At 46.1% G+C, this 13,954-nt stretch overlaps 4 protein-coding genes across 4 annotated transcripts; 2 read left to right on the top strand and 2 right to left on the bottom strand.

The window, feature by feature from the left end:
* Positions 1-773: 773 nt before the first annotated feature.
* GL218_00684 (Meiotic coiled-coil protein 2) lies at positions 774-5,699 on the bottom strand (the record flags this gene model as incomplete). Its single annotated transcript, XM_033577116.1, has 8 exons — positions 774-1,301; positions 1,357-1,983; positions 2,039-3,091; positions 3,148-3,231; positions 3,433-3,557; positions 5,282-5,334; positions 5,395-5,603; positions 5,658-5,699. The coding sequence occupies 8 exons, from the start codon at positions 5,697-5,699 to the stop codon at positions 774-776; spliced, it is 2,721 nt and encodes a 906-aa protein (XP_033441683.1).
* A 331-nt stretch (positions 5,700-6,030) lies between these two features.
* GL218_00683 (uncharacterized protein) lies at positions 6,031-6,794 on the top strand (the record flags this gene model as incomplete). The annotated part of the gene is made up of 2 exons (XM_033577115.1): positions 6,031-6,261; positions 6,315-6,794. 2 exons carry the CDS (start codon positions 6,031-6,033, stop codon positions 6,792-6,794), a joined length of 711 nt encoding a protein of 236 aa, XP_033441678.1.
* Positions 6,795-8,734: 1,940 nt separating this feature from the next.
* GL218_00682 (Autophagy-related protein 37) lies at positions 8,735-9,157 on the top strand (the record flags this gene model as incomplete). Its single annotated transcript, XM_033577114.1, has 1 exon — positions 8,735-9,157. The coding sequence occupies one exon, from the start codon at positions 8,735-8,737 to the stop codon at positions 9,155-9,157; it is 423 nt and encodes a 140-aa protein (XP_033441677.1).
* A 2,564-nt stretch (positions 9,158-11,721) lies between these two features.
* GL218_00681 (putative drug/proton antiporter YHK8) lies at positions 11,722-13,816 on the bottom strand (the record flags this gene model as incomplete). Its single annotated transcript, XM_033577113.1, has 9 exons — positions 11,722-11,879; positions 11,947-12,015; positions 12,081-12,629; positions 12,684-12,747; positions 12,818-12,885; positions 12,941-13,067; positions 13,134-13,270; positions 13,325-13,431; positions 13,485-13,816. 9 exons carry the CDS (start codon positions 13,814-13,816, stop codon positions 11,722-11,724), a joined length of 1,611 nt encoding a protein of 536 aa, XP_033441680.1.
* Positions 13,817-13,954: the final 138 nt, after the last annotated feature.

The following is a 13,954-nucleotide window of genomic DNA, read 5'->3' as shown; positions in this document are numbered from 1 at the left end:
ATTTGGTAAGAATCGAGCGAACGATTGTAAATAAGTAAACTCTTCGTAATACAAGGAGCATATGTAAGACTTTGTCGATAGCACAAAAACAGAACTAACATTGTTGATTTTCGTCCCCATGCGATTAAACCTCCGCCGCCTACCGGTTTTGAGTCGGTCTTTAAAAGCCTTACAAAACCTGAATACTTGATTCCCAACACAGAGTATCTATCCTCTGCAGAATGTCCACCTTAGCTGAGATCAGGAATAACAATCCACGCAACTATATTAGAAGGTAAGGTGAGACACTATGTGGTTCTTTTGATCGGTAGAAGGTTTGTCCTCCATCCAATATAAGGTGGTGAGTGAGTGACCGAGTTGGAATAAGAAAATAATGGACGAATGGAGTGGATGCTTTGATTTCATATCGCAAAATCCATAACCATGATGTGTCCAAGACACCCAAGCGGGGCAGTAGCCTGCTGGGTGTAGGATGTCGTAGACGTATGATTCCGTAAATTTTCTGCTTGAGATGATACTTTCTGTGAGACTTGCCATATGCGAATCGATTCGTCCGAGAACCGAATTAAAATCAATTAATAGCCTCGGATTTGTCCGAAAGCAAGACATAGGAAAAGAAAGAAGATAGTGGACGCAAAAGCAACCGCCGAAGTCGAGACCGGGTCGAAGATGCGACATCGAAAAACACTTTTTGAGGCGAAAGATACGAAACCGTTCACTAATTGAATAAAACGCAGATCCATCATGAAACCAATCGAGCAAGTACCATGCCATTATTGGTAAGCACGGCCATTGTATCGAGGACCCGTGGGCATGCGTCCTAAGCCAGTACTAACACCAGGTCCCGGTCGAGTGGCCACAGCCGGGTTAGTGCAGAGCATTCCGACACGAGATCCAAATTTGGATCCACGGAGAGACACCATATGCTTTCTAATATGGGCGGCAACGATCTCACGGTGTTGAGGGGAAGCATGAGTCAATATCCACTGAATGAGATAGTTGCCGTACTGGTCGCTGGCAATATCAATCAAAGGGATTCGGGGACGGTCCACGCGGCCTTCGCAGACTCGGTCAAGGTATCGTGCCAGGAACTCAGCTCCGCCGATCTTTAGGCACTTCTCAACTACTTTGGAAGCGTACTGGTCCATGCTGTACTCTGCTGCGTAGCGAATGACGTGGTCAATTGCTCTGCTTCGGTCAGCTGGCGCGCCATGCTCACAGATGTGCTGGATGCACCAGTTTCCAAACTGGCCATGAGCGACGATATCGATGTTGGCAAGGACCTCCTCAATACAAGGACGCTGGAGTCTTATTAGCATCACAATTCAAAGTTGTACATACTTCTATTAGACGTACCTTGTCTTCTTCGAGGCAATTCTCGAAGATATTCTGGACAACCAGGCTTCCTGTCTCTCCAAGAGCAACCTCATGCCACATGCCGTGGAGCGCATCGTTCACGTACTTCATGATTTGAGGTGGAGACTCGGTCCATCTCAGCTCGAAGAGCTTCTGCCAGACGTGGCACGCATATCGATGGATAACAGTCTCCGGGATGCGTCGTAGTAATTCATGGACCATAATGGCTTTGTAATCTTCCGGGACGGAATCAAACGCCTTCTGGACTACATGGCAGCCGAACGGGTCCATTGAGAGGTTGAGTGTGCATCCTCTAATGGCCTCTGCGATCTTGACTACCTGTTCCGGGGTTCCATGCTCGAAGCATCGTTGTACCAAGAAGTTGCCAAAGCGATTAACCATCAGTGGATAAGCCTGGGCAACAATTGCTTCTACTATTTCATACTTCTGGTCCGGCGTTCCGACCTTGAGTTTCTGCTGCAAGAAAATCGACGCTTGCTGGTCATTGTTGCAGACAATCTTATCGACGATGTACTTCCAATTGCAGTTGACATTGCGATCAAGTAGGCGGCGGTAATTCAGAGGTTCCGTGGTGGGTAAATAGGTCTGGCCTTCAGAAGCTCCGGGCTGTGACAGTCTGCATCAGTAATAGGCCAAAATGAAAGAGTGAATCGGTACTTACCTCTGACTTCCAAGGTGCACTACCCGTAACTGACGTGAACTCGCTCGCCAGAGGCGAAAGCGGTGTACCGACAGCGGTAGGCTGATAAGGAGAGTAAATTCCCGAACCAGTCGGGGCCGGGGTTGGTCCAGACATGCCATGATCAGATCCGTACTGACCACTACCGTAGTTGTAACCAGTTCCGAATCCTGGCTGTGCACTAAAAGCGGGCATTCCAAGGCGATTATCAACTCGGTTGTTCCGTCGATTGCCAGCGGGTCGAATCGTCATGTCATAATCCGGTGTCAGGCGATCTCCACGATAGCCACCAGAAGCCGCGGGCTCATAGGTCAGGCTATGATCCATGTATCCCTGACTAGCACCACGACCACTCCATTGGCTGCTCTGGTGTAAGTCGGGTCCGGGGAAACCACCTTGGAAAGAGCTTTGAGCACTCTTACTTGGCCCCCAGATGTTACGAGAGCGGTTGAAGCCCGTAGCTGATAAGGCATCGCTGGTATCCGACCGAGAGTCATCAAAAGTAGACCAGGAATGACCACCTTCCCTGCCAATTGCCTGCTGCGTGCCAACACCAAGGGTCGTAGGACCCGGGACTCGCGATGGGTTAGGAGGGACCTGAAATCCAGAAGGGAAATCTGCATCTAGCGGAGAGCCACTCATGGCGTGCTCTAGTCCGGGTCGGGTGTGGCGGCTCTGAGCAAGCTCGTGGTCGAGTCGAGTGATTTTGTTCTGAGCCTGGGCAAGTTGCAGCTTCAAGCGAAGGACCTCCTCGTCGCTGGGACTGTCATCATTCAAAGCCGCACTAGCCGGCCGTGTAGTCGGGCCTGTGCTGCCGAAGTTCTCGTTCGCTGGTGTAATTGGTACCGAGTTGCTCGAAGGCGCATGGTCCAGGGCAGGAGGGTACATACAGTTCCCTTCAGAAGTCTTCAAAGCATCTCCCTGTTTGTGGAGTGCAGTTTGCTGTTGGGACAGTTTCTCCAGTAGGTGGTCCATGGGGTTTGGATCAGGAGAGCTAGAAGGACCTGATGAGGAGTCGTGACTAAGCTTCATCTTCTATTATAGTTAGTAAATAGGAAACAAACGAAGATGGCCATAGGGTGAACACTAACCTTAGGATAGCTCTGGTTGGCTAAGGAAGAGGTCGAGAGAGCAGAAACCGACTTCTTCTGAGACATAGAAACATCCGGTTCCTGCTGTAGATAACCATTAGTTTCGGCTGTGTCATCCGAACAATATCGAGCTAGAGATAACAAGAAGAATTCATCCGATAAGCAAGATATAATATGGATAGAGACCCGCCAATAGATCAACACAATTACAGAGGGAAAGATATGTTTGACCAAACTACAATAACCACTCACATATCGGAGGAGACGCGTAAGGACATCACTTACATTGGCAGTAGAGGTATCCTCTTTGCCAACCTTGATGTTTTCCTCCTTCAAAGGCTTGTTGGAAGCGGGTGTGCGACGAGGGTTCGGAGACCCAGTCGAAAGAATCGGAATAGCAGACATAGCTCCTGTTCTAGTTAGTATAGAAGCAAAGAGCGTTGCCGGTAGGAAGAGAATCTGTTTTAAATTGAACCACTAAGTGCCCAAAATAGAAGTTGACAAATGGCATAGATGCCTCAATTGCAACAAAAAGATTAGATGGTATAGTGAGAGTGAAGTGAAAGAAGAGTAGTGGATGGGTTTTGGGAGTTAGATGAGAGGTAGGATGGTGGAAGAAGTTGAAGGTGGGAGGGATGGATAAATTCTCGCTGAAAGGGAGAAGAAGTTGCTTTAATTTGCAACTGATTGGTATGATATGATAGAAGTAGGTGACGACCTTGACGTATTAAAAGTAATGGAAGGAGCGAAATAGTTAAGATTGCCTTACCTTTGGTCAACGTGTAGAAAAAAGCTCATGTATGATGAGGAAGTTGCTCTCCTTGAGGAAGTAGCGAGGTGACTTACTGAAGTACACTACGTATATGTACCTTAGGTAGTTGACAAAAGAGCAGTACCGATGCTAAACCCTTTACAAAGTGACGCGATTGCAGTGCAAACCGATTAAGAGGGGTCAAATACCTAAATAATCTTGGTATCTTCGAAATAGTTGCCAGGTGTGACCATATGTATGCTCATATGTGTGAAGACGTGACAGACGCGAAACTTATGACAACCGCTAATATAGGGCTAGAAGGATAGTGTAATACGTAACGTATGAATTCAACGATGAGGATTAAAAAAGGGAAGGAGAGATCCTTCTGACCGGCTTGAGTCTGGATAGAACGGGATCTATAATCACGTCTTTCCTAGACTAGGTGGAAGTTGCGCCTCATCGCGTTGCTAAGAGACAATTAGTTCCAACTGACTGCCTGCCTCCCCTGTGTGCTGAGCGACAGATCTTTACATGGAAGTAACGCCCCTATTCCTCCCCTTTACATGTAGGTACCTTTTGAAGGTATACATTAATACCCAGTTCAATGTTTAAGCAGGTATTTGGAAATGCCGCTTCAATGCCTTCTCGACACTATCTTCCAACATCCCTCCAGTCGCGTCCATATGATGGTGATTACATATTCGAAATCGGCTCTGCGGGATAGTCCTACATGTATCTAATAGACCAAGTTAACTAACTACCAATACTTATAAGCACAAGGGTGTGGTGAAAGCTTCTAAGGATAATCGCTTATCAGGTTCATATATACACCAGTACTTGCATCAGACCCTTGTCTTTTACACACAGGCGTGCGTCTACATAAGTAAATAGCTTTCTAGTAGCATTCATATCAATTGGGCACCTAGGGAATATACATTATCGTGTACTGATGGCCCTAACTTAGAGTCATATATAGGAATACTAAACGACGGGTAGATATTAGCACCTAACGCGCTCAATCGTATATAAGGGTAGCCGTATAGGGTTACCCCTTTAAGTTTAGTGAACAAACCTCCAGCGCCCTAGTTGACGTCTTACTATCGTGAATCCATGCTCATAGACCAATCGAAAACCACGAGACTGGAAGCGATATCGAGAAATTAGGGGGCATAGGTAGCACTGGCGTATTATTAGAGTGTAGTTTCTTTATATTCCGAATATATGGTCTCATAGTAATGAATTGATGATTTACGTCCATAAACGCCGTTACTTTTGTGTGTATATGTACAAGGGTAGACAAGACGAATCCCGCCTCTACCTGTGTTTCGCTATACTGGAAGTTAGCGCTATTCCAAGCAAAACGGGAGGAATGGATCATACGAGCAGGGGGGCCAGTCTTTTTCTTCGGTGCACCTTTTCCGCGCGACCTCACTCTATATCTTGGTTAGATTCCAATATGTGTGATACTTGTGACATAGGTAGATATAGCTTACCCTGCCAAATGTTCCAACCTATCCTCTTCTTCCTCGTTAATAGTCTCCAGATTCCAACGTTTAAACGTATTCGCTAATGTATTGATTGTCGGACCTCTTGGGGGGTAGTACTTGGCAAGCGTTGGTCCTCTTAATCGTTGTCGCAGGATATTGTTGCCCATCCGTACCCCATCAGGATTGTATGTTGTGGAGAAGACTTCGCATTGAGCCTGGAATACCAGTTAGTTGAATTCAATACAAAACCAATTAAGGAATAAATATACCTTCATGAGGTTCAGCAGCCTCGCACGAGGAACAGCCGCCATTTTGACCTTTTATACAGCAACTTTTGCTTGTCACACAACTAAAGATGAAGTTGTCGCAGTTAGTTTGGCCAGTCAATTGAGCGTGGGGCGCATTTGTCGGGAAAGATTCGGTTAATTATTCCCTTTCAGGTGGCGCATACCTTCAGTCAAGACATATTATTTACGTACCTACCTAAACCTAAGTACCTTAGGTACTTCAGGTAACACTTTCACCTCTTCAAAACTGTAAAATAGTTGCGCTGTCGTAGTACGGCTTAATATTTATCAGCAACTCTTCTACATATAAATATCACACTTTCTGATAAGTATACTTGCAGAATCTATAAGCGCCATGTCGAAGCGTTTGTTTGCGGAGGTCGACTCCAATAACAGCCCTGAGAACGCTACATCAGTTTCTCAAATCCTAAAGCATGCTGAAAATCTACTGAAAACAGTCAAAGCTCTAAATGAAGAGCTCCAAAATTTTCGTAACACTTCCGATATAAATGACGAAATAGTCTCGATATTAAAACGCCACAACAACGAGATATTACCTACCGCGCAATTGCTCGCACAGGACGAGGTAAGCATTAAACCATTCAGTGCCGTTCTCACTGCTAATTCACGTTTTGATAGACAAGTGCTCTTAGTCAGGATAATCCTAGACCACAAAAAGCTCGAAAGCTTGAAGATGGAGGAGATTCCAGAAATTCCCTTGGAGTTAGAGCACTTCCCATACCAAATCACGTGTCGCTGACTCGATGGACGCCTGATGATATACCAAGTTCTGGCCTGCCACCCTTACCCCCTATCCTAGATCCAGCCCTCGAGCAGGCAGCACTTACTCACTCGGGAATGACATCAGACTCGACGAAAATGAGCTATGAACGGCTCGAGTGGATTGGCGACGCATATATCTACCTCATGTCTACATCTTTCATCTTCCAGACCTTTCCCAATCTACCTGTCGGGCGATGCTCTCAGCTGCGGGAGAGGCTTGTTAGGAACGAGACTTTATTGAACTACACCATACAATACGGTATCGACAAGCGCACGAAATTCCCCCGGAGTTTGGTCCTCTCGGAAAGCCTGGGGCGACTCGGGCATCTGAGGTAGCAAGGAAAAAGGCCCTCGGCGACGTTTTTGAATCTTACGTCGCAGCTACGATTTTAGCAGACCCGGAGAGCCTACCGCGTGTGTCGTCCTGGATAAAGTCGCTCTGGAGCACAGAACTCGCAGATGAGATCCGAGCAGAGTTCAGAGGCAAGTCAAGTTCTAAGCACGATCGCTCAAACAAGAAGCAAGACACGGGCAGGGCAGCGACAAAAAAGCTACAAAACAGGACCTACCTTACAAGGTCATATTAAGAAACACTATCGTTGTGAATGGGATTAAACTCTCGTACAACGACGTGGGTGAACTAAAGAAGGATAAACACCTGGGTCTTCCATTGTACACTGTAGGCGTGTTCCTTGACGGGTGGGGAGAAAGTAACCTCCAGCTAGGTCTCGGAAGTGCATTATCGAAGAAAGAGGCAGGAAATAATGCGGCGCGCGCAGCGCTGAATAATAAGAGGCTCATCAAGCGCCTGCAGCAAAAGAAGGAAGAATTTTTGAAATCTAGAAGTTTAGCTGAGTCAACCCAGCAAGAATATGACAACTGGTCATAGGGTAATATTCAAGGTATCTGAGATTGCTAGAAGAATGGCACTCACTACTTGGCAGGTACCTAGATTAGGTCCATAGGTACTGATCGAGTTTCTCAATATGTATCTATACGTACACCGAGTTAACGTCATGTCGGATAGCAGAAGCTGAATCTTAGAAGTATTGAACAAGGGCAGGGTATCATGTGATCTCATCCCTGATCATGTGACAATAATCCTAGTATAAGTACCCTTCATGGTCGCACACACCCATTGTAGATAGTTTCTTCCACAATGAGTACATTCTTTCTATTCCCATTCATATTTTATAAGATCATATTTATAAGTCCTTGGAATCAGGTCTATAAGGGCTTGACACCAAGGCCAAGGCTACTAGCCTTGTTCAGTATAGCTGAGAACAAAATCAATTTTGTTATCGTGATAACAGTCAGGGTGTTGAAACAATCCGACTATGACCCTTTTCAACGTGAAACTCGAATGTATTAAATCAAGCGAAGCCCGAAGAATAATATATTACATAATACAATATACCTAAGGTACCTATTAAGATCACATAGGTATTTCCATCTGACCTGAAGTTGTCTTCTTCACGTGCAATTGCCGGAACGCGGAAGAAGAATAAGCTTAGCACTAATTTAACAGGTAGGTACCTAAGCACGCGAGCGGCCACCGCCGAAATTGTATTGATGTAGGTACAGTTAGGTACATGGTAGGCATTGCATACAGAAGGAGCAGTATGTATGGCGGAAGGTTGCAGAAAAGGTACCTGATCCCAGTAAAGAATGGATCCAATTCTACGCCGAGGCAATTACATTCCCCTAACACCCGAATAAACTATCGAAAGTTTCCCCATTATCCCATTATGGGGAGAATTGCTCCAGCTCCAACTCCAACTCTACATATGATCGACATCCATTTAAAGCTAATAATTATACAATAAATACGGTACTTATTACTTACCTACATCTTTACTTCCACTCCCAATATTTCTTACCGGTGGTTTAACGTAATCATACCATATCAAACCAGCTCGGACCTATATACAATACCTAAACTATTCTTAATATTTTATCCATCTGCTTGCATTTTTTCCACCTGTATAGATGACGTGTTCCTAACCTCGGGTTCCCATTGGTAGCCGAGGGACCAACGCAGGAACCAACGCATTGGGCGGTGATCCTTCATCTGCTTCGGCGCCGCGTCGACGTGCTCCCTGGGAGAGTAATAACCGGGCTCGCTACGCATACCTACGGTCTTCTGCTTGCCACGCCTCTAACGTACCACATTTATCGAGCGCGTACTAGTAAATGTAGGGATTGGGGGTATATAGATAGAACGAGAAAAGAGCTAGAGGCCCGAAGTTCTTGACAATACAGATGAGCGGTTCAAAATGGCCGACTCAGTTGGTATGTCCCCCGAGAATCAAAGCCCACCATCACCAGGCCAGCCAACCAATCCAACAAAGCACCCCGTTCCTCTGTCTGCATTGCTTTCAACTTCCCAATCCATCACCCCGTCGCTAATCGAGTCCCCACACGAAATAGACCGCGTGTTTGTCCACGCGCTGAACACGGTCAAGAAGATCCCAAAAACGGGGGCGTCACGTCCCCCGCCGAGCGACCGGCTACGGCTATATGGCCTATATAAGCAGGCGATGGAAGGTGACGTAGACGGTGTGATGGAACGGCCTGAGCACCGGCCAGGTGTCGATGTAGACGAGCTACAACGAGAGCGGGACAAATGGGACGCGTGGAACGCACAGAATGGTCTCAGCCGGACAGAGGCTAAACGCCGATACACATCGAGGCACTGATCGAGACTATGCATCACTATGCCAACACACCGTAAGTTTCTTCGACTACCCCCGCAATAACCATATAGTGGGCCATAGTATCTTTGTAGTGGGGATGGTGGCGGTCGGTGGAAGGTGAGCTAATATAAAATATTTTGTAGAGACGGGAAAGGACTGGTTGCAGAACTCGAATTCGTCTGGGACCAAATTAAGAATAATAGCCCCTCGTCATCGGATGCATCACCGAAGGATGCTACATTTGCCGAGCCCCGACATTTTCAAGCACCATTAAGTGGGACAGAGGGACCTATGAAGGTGCTCAGCCCAATGAGTGAGGACGATGCTGCGGAACAGGAGTATCGCCAGAGACAGGGCGATGAGGACGATGGGGAATACGTGAAGAAAGGCGATAGGTGGTCGCGAAAAGTAGAGCGCGCCGTAGTAAGGTTATCTGCTGAGGTTGCTGCTCTACGGGAACAAATTACGGCTGGGCGCGAGTGGAGGTCTAAGAAAGAAAAAAGCTTCAAAGCATGGACTAGTTGGATCTTATGGATCGCCTCGAAGCATCTTGCAGTAGATATGGTGGTTTTGGGTATCGTATTACTTTGGATGCGGAGCGGCGCAAGGATAGGCGGCTCGAAGATCACGTCAGGGCGATACTAAAGCTAGGCCGCGAATACGCAAGGAAGATACTACCGTCAAGGTGAATATCAGCGACGATATGATATGCATTATGAATATTGGCTATCTTGTCTATTTGTATTGCTATCACATCATCTATTGCATTCCTCGCAGGTCGTATGCGACCAAACCGAACGATAAAGCCGATGCGAAGCCGATCCTACCTACATGAAGATAAAGCAAGAGGTTACGAAGAGAAGATTTTACATTATTAATGTATACGTCACGCGACCAAGACACATCGTTATTTAGGTCCGCGACTTAGGGCAACGAGATCTCCAATTAACTTAATATTCCTCCAGAGACGCCATTTCGATATCCTTCTACTCTAACTTCGGCTGCGGCCCGGGGGATGGAGCCGAGGGTGGAGCTATAAGCGGTAGCCAAGCGCACCTGTCTCCCGTGACAGTCTCGGAATCGGGCTTGTGGTCATCCAGCCACGTGGGGTCAGCGAGACAGCCGACGAAGAACAGCATTATATTGGAATTTGGGTTTCCTTGACCGATAAAAATGGGAGTAAAACAAGTGGGACAACGGAAGACGTCCTTGACGTTGTTCTCTGTTTCTTCCTCTCCGACATAGTAGGAGAAAGCCTTCAATTCTGCTACATGGGCATGAGTACGGGTCCTCTTAACGTGGCGTAGGGAGCATATATGGAAAGCCGCAGGGAATATAAAGAGCTTACCAGTGTTACACTTCCAAGTGAGCATGCTATTGTTCCGAACGAGCAAGAAATCGCCGTGGGTTCCACCGGTAATTTTCTTGCACTCGCGGCAATGGCAGATGCGCTAATTCCAAGTCAGTTCCAAAGTCTCTGGCGCATGGAGTTATAAAAAAACAACTCACATGAAGGGGGACATGACCGTGAATTGTAGCGGAAATCTACGAAAGCACGTTGTTAGCATATATTTCCTATGGAGGAGTTTTTATTTAGTGGTATACGGACTTTACCACACAAGCACTCGATTTCCAAGGAAATATCACGCTCAAACGGACCGATACTAGGCCTGACGGGAGGCCATTGGATGCCCATGATGTGAACCATGCTGCCGGGTACAGCAGGTTGGAAATTCAACCCCGACATAACGTTCTTGGATCAAAGAACCTCTGGATAGGAACCTCTTAATGCCGAGTTTAGACAGGCAATGGGAAGGAAAGAAAGGACAGTGTTAACCCTAAGGGGGGGACAGAAAGAAATATGACAGGCTTGTCTAAGTAAAAACACAGGTTGGGTGGAACTTTCTGTTGCTATGCAACAATCATATGAGGTGTACGAAAACCTCCACGAATTAGTAGAGGAAGGAGCTATTTATTTTGAAGTATCGACTATTCACAGCTCATCGAGTACTACCAGCCTGGTAAAATATTGCCAGTCACGGAGCTGGATAGCGGTTGTGAAGTTATCATTAATGAGTTGGTTCCTAATAGAGTCACTACGAGGTGATAGATATCACACCTGTTTCCAGTTGGCTAACATGGAATTCAGACGGAAAACATTTCCGTGACTATTATCATTTCAGTCTCATCGAGGCCAAACATATGACCTACGAGCAGCTCAGGTCTACAATCAACGCTATGACTCATTACCATAGCTTAATCGTAATTTAATATGTCAAATAATCGTTATATCTTCAGTCAAGTTAGCCTTGTTTTGAGATGTGTGTAGTCTTATGAGAAGATAGTTACCTGGATACTCATTTTTCGGTCTAGATGAAGCACCGTTACTCGAGTAAGACTATCCTAGGGAAAGATAAGTAGAGGTAGTAAGAGTAATAAATATTAGTAGCATGGTACATCATTTATTAAGTGTATTTACTTCTAGTTATTTCGTATCGTTATTCGCATTAAACTTTTTGTGCCATCTCTCATATCAATTCAGGTCATAAACTATGCGTATCCATCTCTTAACTAGCAAACCTGCTTGTCTTTCGGATCTGCTTTCCATATCGGAAGAACAGGTACGGAAAAGGCATCATCGCCACTGTAAGGAATGCTAACAAGCTAGATCCCCATTGGTAACCAAGTTTATTATACATCTGTATTCCGAAAAGGGGAAATGCGGCTATTGAAAGGTTAGGTTAGTTGGATGATATGTATCAAGGACTATTCATTTCTGGGTCTCAACTTACCAGCAAAAGTACACCTAGCGAAGCTGTTGGCAGCAAGGGCCGAAGCAGCGTAGCGTGGGTACGCATCCACTGTTACAATTATCCGTTAGTCGTGAAATCTATAAATTTCAGTCTCGTGGGCTTCTCCAACTTACCAAGGAAGGTGAATATTCCGGTAAATACCAAGAGTGTACCTAAACCAAATATAGCAGATCCAATGATAGGTCCCATCCAATGGACCCAAGGATATGCGGTCCAAGCAAATATGAAAAGCCCAATAGGAACCATGACGGCACCTGCAATTGCTGGTGGCAGTCGGAATTCAGGTTCAGGGATGCCGTCATTTTCGTCCAAAAGCCGCTGGTTAACACGCCGCCATATGGGGTCACTTGCAGCTGCGATGATCATTCCTGTAAAGATTCCGAGGAAGCTCAGACCGGTTTGCCAAAGATTGAAACCGTAAGTATTACCAAAGACTAGGGGGAACGCCCCGAAGAACAGGTATAGGACTCCCAACAAGATGGCAGAAAATAGGCAGAGCAATAGACACATTGGCTCAAATATCAGTAACTCAAATGGTCGTAGGAGGGAATGTCCAATGGTCACTGCTACGGACTTGGTCGATTTCTCCATCGGTGACTTCCATCGATCGTCGCCGGTCTCTTTTCTTAGTTTTTTAGCTTTCTCGCGGAGTCTAATGGGATCTAAATTATTGTTAACGCTCATAAATCTGGGTAATATACTTTATGATCACGTACGATATGTCTCTGGTGCGAAAATAAGAATCATGGCCAACTCAAAGAAGGCCCAGATGATCATTGCCTATCAAGATTCAAAAGTTAGCAACGTAGGCCTTATCAAACAAGGCTTGAGGTTAGATTCAAAAACATACGTAGTACGTCCACCTCCAAGTTGTGTTGTAGTTGATAAATCCACCGAGTAGAGGACCTAAGCTAGGACCTGCAACTTATTAGTATTGGTCTGTATGAATATCTATAGACCGACGATCACTAACCGATAAAGGGACTTAAAGATACAATAACCATTGGCGCCTGGATCTGATCTCGTCTGAACATATCGCTGACCGTGCCACCAGCGACGCTAAGGAATGAGCTTCCAGCAAACCCGTCGATAAACCGTGCCTAAACAACATCAGCCTACCGTTATAATAAAATCAGAGGTGCTTCACGTTTCCTAAGTAAACATACCACTAGCATGGTCGCCATATTACGTGCCACGGCACTTGGTATTAACCATATCAGAAACATAGCCCATGAGGCAATATAAATCGGCCGCCTCCCTACGAACTCACTCAATGGGCTCATGAGAAGGGGACCAAGGGCAACTGAAGTTGGAATTTAGCAAAGACAACCTAAGGGCGCTCTAGCGAATAACATACTACCGAGAACGAAGAGTGATAGACCGAGGGTACCAACAATACTCGATACGTGGAACTCCGGGTTCATTTGACCATACGTTGACGCGTAAATAGAACTCGCACAGGTCCTATTTGTCGTTAGAATATATTCGAGGTTGAGTAGGCTCCAGAGTACACTTACACACAAAGACTTCCCATACCAACAGTTATTACAGTCAGCCATTTGCGGACTATAGTCATGCTCCGGGGACAGAAAGGATCATGATCGCCGTCCCAAGATACCTCGAAGGGATCCTTTTCAATCTGACGCTGGTCAGGTGTGAGTGTATCATCAGTCGAGTCGTCTTCTTCCAGGTCGGCGCATCCGTGACCATTATTTGATCGTACACGAGCGACAGATGAGCGTATACGAGATATGGTAGGCTCCGCGATAGACTCCTGTCTGCTGACCGGATCGGTGCCCGGTTGGGAATCGGTCTCGGACTTCTCCGACTCGATCGGAAGTCTATCCATGCCGGAAGCTATACTATTTTGTTACACGAACTACGGGACAAGCCGGCGCCGGTGAAGGGTTTTCCGGCTTCACGTTAATAGCGATTTCGGATTAGCGGAGCAATAGCAACCCTCGGAATTGCTAATCTTTATTGGCGG

Source organism: Daldinia childiae, assembly GCF_008694065.1.
Source record: "Daldinia childiae strain JS-1345 chromosome Unknown Scaffold1, whole genome shotgun sequence".
Taxonomy (NCBI): domain Eukaryota; kingdom Fungi; phylum Ascomycota; class Sordariomycetes; order Xylariales; family Hypoxylaceae; genus Daldinia; species Daldinia childiae.
This window is presented reverse-complemented; position numbering and strand designations above follow the sequence as displayed.